General features: G+C 25.0%; 2 protein-coding genes across 2 annotated transcripts; both read right to left on the minus strand.

The window, feature by feature from the left end:
* Window positions 1-441: 441 nt before the first annotated feature.
* LOC112693379 (PAN2-PAN3 deadenylation complex catalytic subunit PAN2) lies at window positions 442-10,050 on the minus strand. The gene is made up of 16 exons (XM_025568414.1): window positions 9,754-10,050; window positions 8,693-8,889; window positions 8,428-8,597; window positions 7,434-7,763; window positions 7,157-7,364; window positions 6,781-7,070; window positions 6,502-6,598; window positions 5,291-5,536; window positions 4,865-5,113; window positions 4,171-4,465; window positions 3,933-4,099; window positions 1,959-2,133; window positions 1,371-1,886; window positions 1,173-1,302; window positions 884-1,105; window positions 442-808 (listed from the first exon to the last, which is right to left on the minus strand). The coding sequence occupies exons 1-16, from the start codon at window positions 9,803-9,805 to the stop codon at window positions 532-534; spliced, it is 3,621 nt and encodes a 1,206-aa protein (XP_025424199.1). The 5' UTR covers window positions 9,806-10,050; the 3' UTR covers window positions 442-531.
* A 2,301-nt stretch (window positions 10,051-12,351) lies between these two features.
* Window positions 12,352-15,257, minus strand: LOC112693345 (ubiquitin-conjugating enzyme E2-22 kDa). The gene is made up of 5 exons (XM_025568350.1): window positions 14,865-15,257; window positions 14,586-14,738; window positions 14,444-14,526; window positions 13,598-13,761; window positions 12,352-12,574 (listed from the first exon to the last, which is right to left on the minus strand). The coding sequence occupies exons 1-5, from the start codon at window positions 14,925-14,927 to the stop codon at window positions 12,438-12,440; spliced, it is 600 nt and encodes a 199-aa protein (XP_025424135.1). The 5' UTR covers window positions 14,928-15,257; the 3' UTR covers window positions 12,352-12,437.
* Between the last annotated feature and the right edge of the window lie 2,984 nt (window positions 15,258-18,241).

Genomic DNA, 18,241 nt, shown 5'->3' on the forward strand with positions numbered 1-18,241 from the left:
ATATTTTGAAGGTAACTAATCAAAAAATGAAAAACATACATGCAGTCCAGAGCCCAAAACTGTTTCCACTCTTTAAAATTTAAGTTTATTTTTATTTATTAATAAAAATTCAACCAAGTTTTCTATTTTCTTGTACTATCAATGGATTTAATTTGGTAATACATTTTGTTTTAGATATAATGTTAATAGATTTTACCAGCTAATTGCAAAATATACCATACCCATGGAAGATTAACATCAATTAGATAGTCACTACAAATTATAATGCACCTTCATATAACATTGTCATCATTGCAGGAAATAAATTCCTAATGCTTTAAATATTTAGCTTCTTTTAACTGAAATAAAAAAGTAAATGAAAATAACACATACATTCAACTTCTGTCTACATTCCTTTCTCAAACTAATAATGATCCAAGTGTTATTAAATATTTCCAACAATTAAATATAGATATATATATTTATTTATTCTTGTACAAAATTAATTAAAAATATATATATATATAATCATTTAAGTATCACACAATTATTCTATTCACCAGGCACCGTCCAGTGCATCTCTTTTCCACATTTGTAAAGTTCTTCTAGTTTTGCTTGTAATGTTCCATCAGCTTCAAGTTTTTTGTAACATTGATACAACTGTAAAGCAGCCCGAGCATCTTCTACAGAGTCATGAGTAAGGGATTGAATTTTATTGCCTAAAAAATGCCATGCTAAAAATCGCAACGACACATTTCGTTGATGAGGAAGTCGAAATAAAGCTACCGTGTCAATTACTTGTTCAGGGGACACCATTAAGTTGATCATTCTATAAAAATGAAAAATTAAACATTTTGTAAACTTCTAAAATAAGCATCTTCAATAAAGCATTATGAAAACAAACCTAAAATCATTATATAAACCATGTCCAATAAACTTAATTCCATTGTCAACCAGATATCGCAATTTCATATATGTGGACTTAAGGGTGGTAAGATTTTTAGAACTTTTACTGATGTCTAAATCACCAGGGTTAATACCAGAAAATTTTGTTAAATAATCTACAACTTGCTCTTGAGTTGAAATATAATCATCTATAAAAGGCTTGCCTTCATGTTGACCTTCACTGTTACAACAAAAATATTGAAAATCAATTTTTTCTTTCTAAAAGTTTAAAAGTTAAATTTATTTACCCTCGAATACACGATATTCTTGCAACGGCCATTTGCACAGGTTTTATAGTAGCCAATCGACCATCACTTCTTAACTCTGACTCTTCTTGATTAAGAGTAACAAACTCTGCATCAATAGCTACTAATTCACCTAAATTAAATTAATTTATTAAAATGTATATTACATTTTATGTTTGGAAAATAATTAATAAAATTTACCCGATTTAGGAATTTGATCAGGTAAGATGACATCATTACTATTAGATGAAGAATTTAAACAAACACTTTCTGTGAAGACTTTTGCAGTAATAACTGGATTGCTAATTTCATTTTCAATATCAGAGGTAACTGTATTATTTCTAGACACCCAATATAATACACAAGGAACTTTCCAATCCAAACTGAACCAAACGGCTTCTTGTCCAATGACTGGAGAAACACTTACATCATTGAATATATACCACTGAGGTGATGGGTTACTAGCTGATATATGTTCATGATCTTTTTGTCCAACATTCACAATAGACACAAGATTTTTACGATCTTCATGTATATAACATACAACAGCATGTAAATCATAAATACTAGAAGATGATTTAGAATCTATTTCTTCATCATCATATTTAATTAATGTTAATTCTCCATCAGGTTGAAGGTCTGCTTTAATACGTAATGGTAGCCATGAATGAGAATAATATAATTGGGATAAGCTTATGGCACTATTTGTTTCTGGAACTAAATTAAACAATGAATAATCATAAATTTTCATTTATAAGGATAAAAAATTAAGAAATTCTAAGATTTTACCTGTTGGTGTTTGTCCAGGGTGCATAAACCGACAACTATGTCTGGTGCAATTGGTACCATACCGACAAGGTTTATTGAATGATGTTGGAGTACTTGGTGCTGTTTTTTGATCACCAGATTTTGTAACAGCCTGTTTTACCAAAATGTCCATTTGTTGTTGCCAAAAATCTTTATTCTGTGATATAAATGATAAAATGTTATAAAAAATGTTATTTCATATATAAGCTGTTTTTTTACTATCAGAAGAACAATAAAATAATTAGTTTAATTTTAATAACTCACACAATTATATTTAAATATTTTGTTCGGCATTTGACTAATATACATTTTTAATACTAATTTATTTTAATTTGTTATACAATTTTAATGGTTGCTGTGGTCTATAATTTGACCCTAGCATAAGCGTGTACAGACTTATATTTCAGGAGTGTATACAATATTTTTGGCCCCATATTAACAAAACATATAGGTATATTTAATATAATACTAATAATTATAATGTAGAAATAATTAAATAAACGTAACTTTAATTTTATATTTAATACTGTAGTATATTAGGCTCAATGATGTTTTCCTTAAAGCTCGTACATTTTTATCAAATAGCTTTAGTTATTTATTATTTGTACTTTAGCAGTCAATTGTAGCTGTAATATCATAATTTTTTGCACGAAAATTTAGAAAATTTTATTTTATTTTTTCTATTACGAATCATAATAATTTAAGTATTTTTTATTAAATATTTTAGAATAAATTACATAAACAATATCGGTTAAAATACAGACTCCTTACTCTTAAGTTGTTTGCATACATACCGGTTAAATCGGAATTGGAACGGGTGCTGATGCTGGATGCAATGTAACTGAGTCAGTGCTTTCACAAATTGACCTTACCGTCAAATTTATCAATCCGATAGACTAAGGATAGGTATATATAGTCGGCGGTGAATTTGATAATTTGAATGCTGGACCGATATTTTACTTATAAATTTTAATGTTTCCTTACACAAATGTAGTCACACAAGTCGGTAACAGGAAAACATATGATAAACTTTGATATTTACTTTAGTGTTGACATCAATTTCGTAGTATTTTATTTTATTTTATTATTTTCTTAAATTTTTGTACATCAAAATTAGTAAATTATTGTATGTCATTGTTACTAACTTAAAAAACAACTTTACTCAAATGAGTACAAAAACTGTTTAGCACCAAATTTTGGTTCCAATTACGGTTTCTTCATTGGGTATGATTGAAACTGACTCCCATTTTGATTTTATTGGTGTTTAAAATAACCATACTACTGGTGCAGACTCAGATTCCGATTTTACCAATATATGTGAAAACAGCCTTAGACTTAAATTGTTTGGCCTCGTTTATAACATTTCAGGGGGTGCCCGGGCACACCCCTATGAATGACCAAGGTAGCTATGTTTAAAATACATGATAATATTTTCTAATTTCTTGATTAATATATTACAGCTCAATACCACATAAATTGTTATATTATTATAACAAAAAACTATCACCTAGTACATTTTCTAGCATTAGTTATATATTACAATACATATTCAAAAATTCCAATTTGCTTTTTTTTCTTCATATAGTGGCTGCTCTTTCAATGAGAACAGAATCTTTATACCCAACAAGATTAGGTAATTTTAATCAAATTCAGTTTAGTTATAAACATAATAGATTTAAATTAAGCTAGAGAAAGTGTAGAGTGATAAAATGAATGCAAATGAAGAGTAATAAAAGTAAGAAATTATTTAAAAATTATAAATGGTTAATCAAATTAAAAGATACGTTGATCTCACGGTCAACACACAAAATATTTATTAAAATACAAATAATTCACATACAAAATGATTTTAAATTTTTTTATTAAGAAACAATAATTTTTTTAAAAATTAAAATTGACAACAGATTATGTCTGCCATTAAAACCAAAGATACTCAATAATAAATTAAAAACTCACTTGTTTACTTTCAATAGCGCAATTAACAGTTAAAATAGCTGGTAAAGATTTTAATGTTCTAGTCTGAAGAGTTTGTTGAAAACTTTCACAACGTTCACACCAAGTCATGGTAGTTTGTTTTGGACATATACTTTGCTGAAGTAAATCACAAAATGACATAGGTGTTTCTACAAAATGTGTTAGTATTAAGTATTTTCAAAATATAATTTATACTATTTAACTTTTTTTCATTATATACCATCAAGGGATTCTGGATACACTAAATTGCATACCATCAAATTGGACTGCTTACTAAACTCATGATTACACTTTAAACATTTATTTACATGAAGTTGTTTACAGCCAAATAATCTACTGATTTCAGTTTCATTGTTATCTTCTTCTTTATTTTTTATTTTTTTTCGAATTTGTTGTCCTCCAATACTAGGAAAATCAATATCTTTGAAAACAAATTTTCCTTGTTCATCAGTAAGACCTTTTTTTGATCTTAGAAACTCTAAATGAATTTGATGCAAAATAAATCGATTCCAGTTCTAATAAAAGTTAAAATAACAAAAATAACAATATTATTAATACTATCATAATATCAATTTAAATCTATAATTTATTTTAAAAACCCATAAAATGATACATTTTTTTTATATTGATTATTTGCATATATTTAAAGAAAAAAAACCAACAATAAGTAAATGTTAAATACAAATTATACAACATTGTTATTATAAATACTATATATACTATTTATAATCAACAATTCATCTAGTTGTTTTTTTGTAATAACTGAAGATACCGATTATTGTTTTGAGAGTAAAAAATTCAATAACAAATAACTTAGTAGTAAATTAATAAAAATAACAATAGATAGTGTAGTTATTTTGTATTTTACTATGATAAATACTAGTTTGATAAAATAATAAATTGTTCAATTTTACCTGAATTAATATGCTGATATTTATTTTATTTTTTAGTTCAGCATTATTATGCTCTGGTAATATAAGTCCTAGAGCTGTAGCATCATGAGCATTACGAAGTGCTCTCAAAAAATTTCCAGAGTGACAAGGTATTCCTTTTGATTTATTCATCATATGAAATAAAAATGACAATTCACAACTTAAACAAAATTCTTCTTGGCATAAATGAGACATTAAAATTTTACGCAATGGCTCTAAGAAATATAAGACCTGAAAAATTGTAAATAATGATTATTTAACTATATTGCACTATATACAGAAAAAATATTTGTACAAAACAAATATTGCCATTACATTATTTTATTATGATTTATTTAGATTTTTCATGATATAAATATTATGCTTTTTAATTTTAATATCATAATAAATTTATAAATTATTAATTACTTGGAGCATAGGATTGCAGTATGAATTTGGAACACTAGATTCCAAACCACTAAAGCCAGTTTTATTATATTGTTCGTAATCAAAATCTTCACTTTTGAACTTTAAATCAATTTTTCTGTATCTTCTTGGTATTGCTATAAATGTTGGGGATTCACATTCCTCGTCATTTGAATGATTATTGCTATTATTGTTAATATTAATACTATTACTAAGTTTTGATTCAGATACTGTATTAAAGTATGCTACCTAAAATGTATAGTAACAAAAATTATATAATAATGTTAAACTTAAAATATTTTTATCTTTTTTAGAACTAATAAGCTTAATTTAAATTTAAATTTAAAGCAATCATTATTATTTAATACATGAGTTACTTTAATTATTTTCGGATAATAATTTGAATACTACTCAAAATAATAATTTTACAACTTTATAGTACTTATTAAAATCTGATTTTTACATTTGATTTTAAATAATTATTATATGTTATATAGTATACACAATAACAAAAATAAAGTTATATCAAGTTAATGTATAATAATAATTCTGCATAATAAATAAATAAAAAAATGATGCAGGATTCTAAATTTCTATAATGATAAATTACTTTATAGAACCTATTTAAATTAAACTAATTAATTTAATACTTTTCAAACAAACACAAAATAGTTTAAATAATAAGTATTTTAATAACTTGGAGCTTAAAAATATAGTAACCGAAACAGTGACGGTGCTAGAGTTTGCGAGGACTTGGGCAAAATAAATGTTGGGTCTTATAATTTATATTAATAAAATATTTTAAGTTCAGTTAAATTAGAACCGCGGGGCCTTAATTATAATTTAAGGCACGGGGCCTTGGGCAACTGCCCCTATTGCCCACCCCCTTGCGCCGTCCCTGAACCGAAATAACAAAATATTTATCAGCAACTTACATAAAAAAATTGCCATATTGTAAAATCATTATATTTCAGAAGAGTACCTTTATTTTAGTAATAAAATGTACTTGTTTATAATTTATGTTATAAATAGGTACACATAAATATTATTTAATAAATAAGCTAATAATAAAAACAAATATGAAAAAAAAGTAAAAATATATAAAATAAATTATAAATGATAGGCTACTCAAAACATCTTTATAGGTTAAGGTGACCAATTTATAATAAATTGTATAAATAATAAATAATATTAAATAAATCATAAGTAATTACTTGATTTCGCTTCCGGTTATTTGGATTTGGAGCATAACCAACAGTTCCTTTCATTTTCATTGTAGATAATATAGATTTATCTATTGCTGGCGTTTTTCTATAAGCATTAATCATTAACATATATATTTTTTATCGATAAATAAAAGATGAATGAGTGAGCTTATACATTTTTTATTTTTTACTTATACTATACTATGATAATTATATAAGAGTAAATAAAACATATTTAATGAGTATTTATATCAATAACATAAATTCATACATTTGGAAATAATATACCTGTAAATGTTTCTGAGAAATTTTTCTGGTAACTCAGATGCTAAAGGTCCATCGCAAGGAAGTAAAGGAATATTAGAATAATCAGCTAGTTCATCTGTTACACTGATTGGACCACAAGGAAGTGGTTCCATTGGTTGGGCAAATATTGTATCCCTTGCCAAAGTATTAAATCGAGAAGAGGCTGTAGTAAATAAATGTAATGTGCTTACATTATCACCAATTATAATAGCTTGGCTTGAAGGAGAGACATCCATAGAAAGAGCAATGGCTCCTTCCTCAACACCACTCATCTGATTTAAAATTCAACATGAATACTAATTGGTTATTATGATACAATAAGAAAACTATTAAAAATCTAATTAAAACTTTATTAAACCTGATAAAGATTCATATCTTGTTCAGACAAAGCAACAGTATCCACAAGTTGGCATTGTCCACTAGTAGATACAACTGCTATACGTGATGAATATGAAGTCATGAATCTCAATAAAAATGGTTCAATTATCATTTGAATGGATGAAACTGATCTCATCATTCTTAAATCATGAACAACTAAAAACTGATCGAGTATCATAGATCCATGCCTAATATTGCATATAAAAAAATTAATTGAAAAACATTAAAAAATAATAAAAGAATTAACTTCTTCTTACGTGTTTGAAAATCCACAACTAACTAATAAATTATCATGAACATCAAAATCTGATAAACTACCAGTATGTGCATCAACTGTATAAATAATTTTTGATATATTTCTAGGATCTCTAAGTTTAATCACTCCGGTAGGATCTCCACAACAAACCGTTCTATTAGCATTTTGACGTAATATAGCACAACCATTTTCTCCAGCATTTATTATGGTTGTTTCTTTACATAAATTCAAATTGAATTCAATTAATTTGTCCTGGTGACCACCCATTAATATAGTATCTTGAGAACGCCCAAGTTGAGTTATACATTGCATTTCGTTTAAATTTTCTGAACTAAAAATATAATAGATTTGAATATAAATTAAGATTAATATGACTAATACATCTAAATATTTAATTCTGCTATTTAAAGTTCTAACATCTGACACTAAAAAGCTTCCTTCCTCATATTATATTCATATCATATTAATACTTCCCTTAATATATTAGCTTATACATTTACTATAGATCAGTGTTTTCCAACTAGTGTTCTATAGAATACAAAGAAAAAAATAAAATGATAAACACAGTGTTTGATTTTAACTATAAAATAGAACTAATCCACTTTTTGTTAGGAGGATATGTGTCCAAAAGCCCAATCAAATTGTACAAAAAATATATCAGTGTTAACATAATAATGGAAAAAAACAAGGGTTCCACTAAATTTTTAAGTTTCTACAAAGATTCTGTAAATGAAGTTGGGAAAATCTGCTATGCAACATACATTTTCATACTTTTTTTTTTTTTAATATATTATATTTTATAAAAGTGTAAAATATTAAAAAAAAAATAATAATATAAATAAAATAAAATAAAAAATATTTAATCCTTAATCATAGAAAAAAAAACACTAGAAACCTTAATTTATTCTATTTTTAATATAGCCTAAATAAATTTTTAATTCATCAATATTTATTAAATTGATTGAATTAATATTTATGAATATAATAATAATTACCTGTGAGTAAAAATTGGTAAACCTCTCCGCATTTGACATCGAAGAGTTGTTGGTGTAAGAACCAACAAAGTAGAATCAGTAGTTAGAAGAGAACGAATCTCTTCATCAGAATGAACTCTAAACATTGTGTACTTCTGCATATCTGCACTATAATATGATGATACATAACCCTATATAAGAAATATAGATATTAGAATTTAACTAATAAAACTTAAACGTAAAAAAAAAAAAAAATTATTTTGTAGTATTGCATGTCGTCACTTACAAGTTGATTTCCCACCCAAAGTAAATTTTCATGAGTATCAAAACATGTCGCTGTAATACCAAATTGACTGCAGTTATCCGTTAATATTGTTTGTGTTTCTTCATATTCAGATCTAATCATTTGTCCATTAATTTCGTCCGAATACAGATTAGTATCTATTACTTCTGGATAATCTTCTTCAACATAGTTTCCGTACACTAAATATCAAATAGTTATTAACAGTTTATAATGGAATTATAGTGACTAATAATTTTATCATTATTTATGTCAATAATGATGAGAAAAACTTGTAACTAAATAACAATGTTTGGATAGTATTTAAGAAAGAATTTGTGAGGTATAAAGATTATTTTAAATGAACAAATCGGATTATGGTAAATTAATAAATGAAAATATGCAATATGATTAAAATTATGCATTGATAACTGACAAAAAAAACCTTTTCATATAATGACTTTAAAAATAAGTATTTATAATACATAAAATAAATAAATATGGAGTGAACTCTTTTAGATTCATTTTATTTCATAAGTTTAATAAATATAATTTTTAAATCATAAACATTTAAGATTTTAAAATTTCAATTGATAAACCAGAATTTTTAATAAAATTATAATATAAAATACTAGTATGTATATAAAAATAATATAAAGTACAATTGTCAATTGAACAACGTTTTTCTAGTAACAATCACTTGATTGGAACAAAATAATTTGGAGTAAGAAAAATATATGTATTTAAACCTTTATAGCAATCTAAAGTTTTTTACTTTATTAGGTTAGTTAAGAGTTACCCCCTATGAGTTAAATTCATTATCAAATATTTAAAAATAGTAATCAAAAGTAAATATAATAAAATTTGTAAAAAATACTTTACTATAATTTTTTTAACGTAATACTCAATAAATCATTATAAAAGTTATTAGTAATTAATGTTATAAGAACAATAAAAGGATTAATGGTTGAGAAAATATTGTAAAACAATACTTTTTAATTGAAGTCAAACCCTAATTGGTATTTATCAAAATTATGATTTAATATAAATGTAAAGTTATTACTTACTAATCATGTCTGAAGATTCATAGGAATTTATTACTGGCCTTGTAAATTCCATATTCAATTAATATTTACCTAATTACTTAAATTTTACATACATAATTCTATAAATACATTTTTAAAGCGTACAAGTACATGGTTTAAGAGTTAACATATCAAAAACTAGTTTTATAGTAATATTAATACATTTTAAAAGCTTTAAGTTTCAGTATTCCAAGATTAAGTAAAATCATTTAAATGACGAATAAATGATTATTATTATGATTATCGAATAGACAAACGAAATAAATTTTGATAATTACTTATAGAATAGAGAAAATAAAATTCGAATATAAGTAATGATCCCAAACAAAAAGAAAATAATATATGTTGTCTGTACAAAGCTTTGTAGTGTCAATTTTACAGTTGTGATGCTATCATTATTCAGACGCGGAATTTCCGTTATCACACGTAACACTTTTGTTTACATTTAGCATGTCTAGCAAAGAATGATTTAGAAATTGTGAAAGCACTGGTAACCTCTTCTAAACCAAGTACCATATACCAATTTCTAAAATAAATTTATATAATATATCAATGAATAATACATAAAAATATATTATGTACTTATAATAACAATTTAAGGACTACCATTTACTTCCACATATAAATACAATTAATTAGTACAAGAAAATAAAAATATGTTTTTAATTGTTATACTACTTGCATAACTTTATAAAAACTATATATATATATATAAAGTTGTAAGTAAAAAAATAAATATTTAACTCAAAATAAGTTTATTTCAAATGAAAATACAATAATTTAAGTAACTTGTGTTTAACACCAATTTACCTAATAAAAGTATTTTTATTTTTTTCATTAAGAATTTATAATCAAAATCTCAATTGATTTTAAGCATTAGGGCAGCATGTCATTGAGCAAGGGTGATAAATTTTCCTAATATAACATACAAATTATTACTTGATTTTTAATATATATATAAACTTTTATTAATATAAATATATTTATTTACTCTACAGAAGGAAATTTTGTTTATGAAAATAACATTGCAAAAGTATTTATAAATAAATATCCTTGATGTGATTTTTTATGTACACTTGATGCCAATTCATTTGTATTCAGTTTGTAATTTGCAACTTAAAATACAGTACAATGCACTATTTCATTCATGCATTAGTTAGTTTAGTTTAATAAAATTAATCATCACAAATAGTAAATGCCTTGAATAAGTTTATAAAAAGTTAAAAAAACACCCAATGTCTATTTCTAAAACTGTCATTGTGGCTGTACTATATATTATTATAAATTATGAACTAATAAATGGTTTCATTTTTTCATGTGCTACATATTTGCAATCCCTATTATAGATTATGATATGTATAACTCAAAATATCCTTTAGAAACAATTTTTACTAAACATTATAATTTATGAGTGAAATAGCTAAATTAAAAATCATATAGTAAGGATTGTTAATAAAAATTAAAAATGGTTAATATTTGTAAATTAACATATAAATAAATAAATAGTTTATGTATATAAATACATAAATAAATAAATAAATGCTTAGCCTGAGGAATCATTATATTTTAAAAATATGATGGGTTTAGACTTAAAAATTCATGTTCAGGTATATACATACAATAAAATCATGACTGATAATTAAAAATTTAAGGAATACATTAAAAAAATTGATTGTTTTACATAAAAATAATTAATTTTAATAATATTAAAAAAATAAAAATATAATATTCCAGACTAAATATTTATTTATTTATATAAATTATTTGTATATTTATTTATAAATTAGGATTATTGATCAAGACATTTTATTCTGGATGTTTATAATCAAAAAATATGTCATTTATTCTTTATTACACTTTAATTAAAATTGGCTACCATCCAATATACTAAAAATAGAATGGTTATAACTTATAAGAATAACTATTGATACAATCGTGATGTATGCAATCAATTAACTATACATTTTTAAAAAGGCTTTGCATTTTTACTTTTTAACTGATTTGTAATGTACAATTTTGAATAAGTATAACTAATATACTGAAAAAATGAATATTCAATAAGAAAATTGTGTAAAAACACATTATTGTTATCCATTTTTCCTCAAACCCACTTTAAATATTTCTACTCTTTTAAATCAAAATAAATAGATAATGATTAAATGACATTTATGCATAAAAGTTTAACCTCAACTCTGAAAATTCAACAATTATTAACATGCAATAATTTGATTTATGATTACAATGCTAAGAAATATCTTTCCAGTGTAAAATAATAGTAAACAATTTAAAAGTTATTATAACTCAATTATTCAAAATTCTTGAAAATTAAAAAAAAGTATTTTGATATTTCATCATGATTATTTATATAAATCAAACAGTTCCATGAATTATTTTTTATTCCTATTTTGAATTTGAGTTTTGTGGTTTAAAAATACATAATTTATATACATTGTACTATAAAAATATAATTGAAAACAGAAAAAATATTATATATAAAAAAACACAAATAATGAATTGAACTTTTTACCAATAAAATTAAATATGCAATTAGAAATATATGACAAAATTAAAGTAACACAGTGTTAAGAATATATCATATACTTAAGCCTTCACATTGATTTCATGATAACTTTAGTATAAACATAACCCAAATAATAGAGCCTATCCTAACTAAACAGTTGTTCAGTAGCTCGTTCCAAATCCCAATTAAAAGTAGATAATGCTCCGCGTGCTTGATCACTTTCTATTCCCATATCTTTGAGACGCTGAATTTTTGAATCAAAATCTGTATTTTTATTGGGACCTAAAACAATATTTAAATCTAAAGTTATTTAAATGATTAAAATAAATTAATAATGTTTTCTGAAATTATAGTTCATTTTCCTATGTAGTAATTTTATAAAACTTCTGGAAATTAATCTATATTATTTTTTACTTGATTATTTGGTATGATATACATTTTATATTTCTAATCAATTTCAATAACATGGTATACAGTCAAGCTTATCATGTATAGACATGACTGGTGGAACCATTTTATCATAATATTTATTTGTATATTGTACAAGTTGGTGAGAATACAATAAAATAAACATTATAAAAAAGGCATGTTTTATATTTTAAATATTTATTTAATACATAGGTACTAAAATACTATTATAATTTTCTTTAGTGGAGGTATCTAATAACCATATAAATTATAATTGATAACAAAGATCTTTACTGCATTTACTTCATACAATTTTAGTAAATACTGAATAGATTTTATTCTGGTTTTAACAATTGCAGTGTTTCACAAATATGATGAATATTATAATTTGTGGATACTTAATTTTAATGTAAAAAAAAAAAAAATCTTAGCCAACGGGTGTACATATTATGATAAAAAGCATAGTTTTATTTTTGCCATTGTTGGTTATAACAACATAGTCAATGGGTGCTTAGGGTTTATATATTATTAGGGTAGAATGTAATTATATTTGTTAGAACTACCTTCAAAAATACATAACATTTGTTTATACATAATTTTAATAAATAATTAAAAATAGGTATCATAACAATTCTCATAAAAATCACATCTATAATTTTGTTATGATTTCTACCTAAAATATTAAAAAAGTTTATTACTCTGGCTTTTGCTAAGGATTAGTTAAAAAAAAAAACAACCAAATCATCTACTGAAAATATCAATCTCCCTCCCTAAGATAAGCATTGAATATTTTGTCTGAAAAACAAAGCAACTGAAACCCACAATTTGGAATAAATGTCAAAATTGGTTTTTTTTAACTAACTTGTTTTAAAGAATGTAAATTAATTTTGATAATACCTCCAGCATAAACGTTAGTCCAATAACTAGCAGTTTTAGCAAATATTTCTGGATATTCTTTATATTGTTTTGCAACAACTGCATCTTGTGGATCATCAGGTTCTGCAGCAGCCATAAGTGCTTGGAGAGACAATAAAACTGTACGTAAAGTCATAGCAGCAGCCCTAATAAAGTTCCATATAATTAATAATGTAAATACATAAGTTAAAATTTTTTACAAAGTAACTAATCTAGTCGTAAAGTTGACTAGATTTTACTTTTAAATTATGTTATATATTATTTAATATAAATATAATATTAATAATTAAGAACCAAATATAAATTTATATCTTGGCACACATTTCTATTTTAAGATACAAAACGATAAATCATATAGAAAACAATTAATTATGTATTTCATTAATTTTAAATTTAATTGTCATTTAATATGATCACCGCCATATCATTAATTGATATCATAACTCAATACAGATTATTATAAAACTTTTATAGTTAAGACTAACAAATAATAAATGTATTAAGTATAATAAAAAAAATTAATAAAATATTTTAATTGCAAAAACAGTATTAAAAAAAAAAAAATTGCCAACAATTTTATTATAAGTTTATTTATGTTATAGAATAAAGTTTAAGTATTAATTATTATTATTATTAATATTATACAATTTGAAATACATTTTATGTTACTATCATATTGTAAAGTTTTAAAAACATGAATTTTCAGTATATATATATTTTGATTTTTAAGAACAATGTACATAAAAAAATTATAGATATTAATGAATGATTAAATAAATATATTAAAATGATAGCATAAAATAGTAAAAAGTTTTAGTTACAACTTACCATTGGTCTTTTAAGATGTCTAAACAAATAGCTCCAGTAACAGATGATATATTTGGATGCCAAATTTTCGTCATAAAACGAACCTAAAACAAATATTAAGTATGCATACACCATATACTAATTAAATCAATAGTCTACTTACTTTAGGTGGATTAAAAGGATAAGTCTCTGGCACTTTAATTTCCAAAAAAAATTTTCCACCTTCATATGGTGTATCAGGTGGACCAGCAATTTCACCTTTTAATTCAGTGTAGCTATCTCCAACTAAGTCTACTTTTATTGAGCATTTTGCAAGCTAAGTATAAAATTAAACATTTACACAAAAAGTGATTTAAGTTTTAGAGACAAAATTAATGTGATTTAAATAATGAAATGAAATTTTACTTTAATTGTTCCTATAAAATTTTTAATAAATTATTACCTCTTCACTTTTAATGACTTCTTTAAATTCCCTTTTGATTCTCTGCGTCGCAATGTTATTCATAATTATATTTTATATATATATATATTTTTTTTTCTTTTGACACTTATTAAGTCGTACAAAGATGATTAAAATATAGATAAATATATAATTGTGGTACAGGAAATTCCGCAGTTATAAAATGACACAATGTTCACGAACGTACGATAACCTAAATTTTAAGCGCGTTATACGAAAAAGATTTTTGTAAACATTAGACTTGAGGTGCTGTGATAAATTTATGTTTTTGAGTTGCCATGAAGATATTGAAATGCTTTGTTGAACTAAATAGATAAATAAAGTTCCAACTCTAACTAGTCTCTAAGGTACCTGTGAAGTTTGTTGAAAACGTATATTGATAACAACACAACATGGCACATTTGATAAAGATTACCAAAATGGTGTAAAAAAGCGTAATTCGTCAACTAGTTCCACGTTCATATTTATCGAATTTATATATTTTTTAACGATCATTCAAAATTTTTTTATTCGTGATATCGATAAATTTCATATTTTTAAATTATGATAAATAAGTAATTTGATTCATATTTCAAATCATTTCCCTCGTTTTTATCCAAATAGACATCGTCTTCAGTTAAATTTGTATTTTATTTTAATATTTGAAAATAAGCTTTTTTCGTATAGAATCGTATAGTTTTTTACTCACCATTCTTCAAATAATTTAAAATAAGAAAAATATTTATTACTTTTAAATGTTGTCTACGACTCAACGAATTATATGATTGTATTGGATCTTAAAAAATATAATTAAATTACTCATTATAAAATAATTAAGTAACACATAAAGAATGATTTTTAATTCATTAAATTTAAATTTTTTTTTATGAGTGTAACCAGTGCTTGAAATGGTAAATTTTCCGAAACGGAAATATTTTTTTTTTTGTACATACCATAGAATTAGAGGCTTTAACCCACCAAAATTATAATTTCCCCTTCCTGAAATACTAAGACTTTTTTAATACATAAGTTGTACCAACTATTTTATACTGTTTTTTAGTTAAAATTACATTTTGGCAAATCATTTTTTTTTATCTCTAATGCTATGTGGAGTGCTATATCCACAGACGTTTTATCAGAGTGTAAAATATTTCCCATATTCATACCATTTATTATTTCTATTATCTATTTCATTTGGTAAATCAACAAATCAAGGCCTTCGAGTTTTTACAATTTTAAAAATAATTCTAAAAAAAACTATTTCAGTAGTAGTGATCTTTGATTTCGAAACTTTTTTCAATTGGTTTTTCTTTTGATTGTGAATGTCATTCTAATGCTTTAAGATGAGCGTCAGATTTTTTGTGTTCAAATATTTTTTTTCTCAAACTAGACATTTAAGTTTCTTTTGACTTTCCATTTGAAATTATAGAACAAGGTTTGGAAAAGTGAAGAGTTATGTCAACAACAGATAATGCTAAATTTGTTATATTTTTACAAATCAAACAACCATGCTATATTTTTAACTTTTAAAATTCACATACTTATTGTGTAAATAAAGCTAAAATACTCTATTGGCGGACGGCGATTATCGTATAGATAAGCAATAAATATACCTATGCATCGCGGTCGTTTGACGTTTATTAAATATTTTACAATGAACAATTCTGCAAAATGTTTAAATCTTACTAAAATATGGTAGGTACAGTAAAAAGTTGCTTGAACCGAAACGGTAAACGTATATTTTTTATGAACCAAAACGCTAAAAAAATGTTGTAGTGAACCGGAACTGTTTTCCGGTCCATTTCGAGCCTTGGGCGCAACTAGGATCTTGAGGCCCCGATGATAAGATAAGTTTGGAGCCCAATAACTATTTAAGCGTTGGAAAATTTTTTTTTTCAATAAAGGCTATCTACTTACTTATAATTAAATACGCTACTCAATTATTCTGCGTTAAAAGTAACTTACAAGCTAACGTCTACAATGAAGCCCTCTTTGAGCCTTGGGGCCCAGATGTTAGACAATGTCATCCACCCCGGTTGTTGCGTCACTGTGTGGAATACAGTTTAAGTAAAACGGTTGAGATAATTAGACTAATTCATCAAAAGTCAACAGTTTTGTCAGTAATATGTAGAACCCTATAAGCATCTCAATATTTTATTGTATCAAAAATTAATCTAAAAACGCATAAATATTCAAAGGTTTGATTTTTTAATCATAATAATTTTTCCAGTGTAAATTAAAACTGAAATTAAACAATATTTCAATTTTGGTTAATCACACGCTCTATTTTCTGATATTATTAAATTCAGATAAATCAAAACATTTAGAAACAATGTTATGCCGAAAATAAGCAACATTTGAGCGACATTAATTCTGTGTGGTGGTTTCAATGACTGACTGAATAAGGAATAATTATAATTCATTGATTGCAATTTATTATTAATAATATAATTAATAAACCATATTTAATAATATAATAATTTATTATATTATTAAATATGACATATAGAGCTAGATTTAAACGCAAGCTACATAGACTGCAGCATATGGTCCACACTACAACAGGGTCCTCACCACACACTTGACAACTTCTTCTTCTCCTTCGCCTTTCTCTCGACTATTCGGGATCAGCCACCCTAGTCCTAAAACTCCATTCGTCTTGATTTTCTACATCCTCTATGCATACACCAACAGCTCATCAACATGTCATATAATTCTCAATCGTATCCAACCATCTCTTTTTTGGTCTTCTGCTTCCTCTTTTTCCTTCAATATTAATTTTGATAATCACTCTTACTGCTTTAATTTCTTCTCGCCTCATCACATACCCAAACCATCTTAGTCTATTTTCTCTCATTTTGTTCGCCATAGACGCTACACCAATACTTCTTCATCTTCTTCTTCGTCTGGCTTTATCTATTCTATAAGAGTTTTTGCCGCTATCACAACTTCACGCCACTTCTCTCGATCATGAATTATATTTCTTCAATCATCTATTCCTATCCTTTTTAGATTTTCCTTGACCACATCCATACATCTTTTACTCAGACGTCTTCGTGGTCTCTTATCCGTTGGATTCCAAGATATTACTGTTTTGATTATCTTATTATCACTTCAACGCATAATGTGCCTAAACCACTGGATCCTCTGGCCTCTTATGTAATATTTAATTGGAGTAATTTTTGTTTCTTCTCTTAGTTCTTTGTTAAACTTTCTCCTCCACATACCAGTGTTCGTGTCTAATTTGGGTCCACATATCACACCAATACTACCTCTCACATACTCACCCCTTATTCTATATTCTCTTGTCACTCCACTTACCCATCTAAGCCTTCTCCTTTCCGCAACACTCATACTCTGTTTTGTATTACTGTCAACCG

Source organism: Sipha flava, unplaced genomic scaffold (genome assembly GCF_003268045.1).
Source record: "Sipha flava isolate LNK unplaced genomic scaffold, YSA_version1 85_pilon_pilon, whole genome shotgun sequence".
Classification (NCBI taxonomy): domain Eukaryota; kingdom Metazoa; phylum Arthropoda; class Insecta; order Hemiptera; family Aphididae; genus Sipha; species Sipha flava.

Coding starts and splice junctions, on each gene's coding strand:
- LOC112693379 (XM_025568414.1), bottom strand. CDS start 9,805: ATGGAATTTACAAGGCCAGTAATAAATTCCTATGAATCTTCAGACATG. Junction 4,100..4,170: donor GTATCCAGAATCCCTTGATG/GTATATAATGAA, acceptor CACATTTTGTAG/AAACACCTATGTCATTTTGT. Junction 2,134..3,932: donor GCGCTATTGAAAGTAAACAA/GTGAGTTTTTAA, acceptor TTTATATCACAG/AATAAAGATTTTTGGCAACA.
- LOC112693345 (XM_025568350.1), bottom strand. CDS start 14,927: ATGAATAACATTGCGACGCAGAGAATCAAAAGGGAATTTAAAGAAGTC. Junction 14,739..14,864: donor AAGTCATTAAAAGTGAAGAG/GTAATAATTTAT, acceptor TTTTATACTTAG/CTTGCAAAATGCTCAATAAA. Junction 12,575..13,597: donor GACTAACGTTTATGCTGGAG/GTATTATCAAAA, acceptor ATATTGTTTTAG/GTCCCAATAAAAATACAGAT.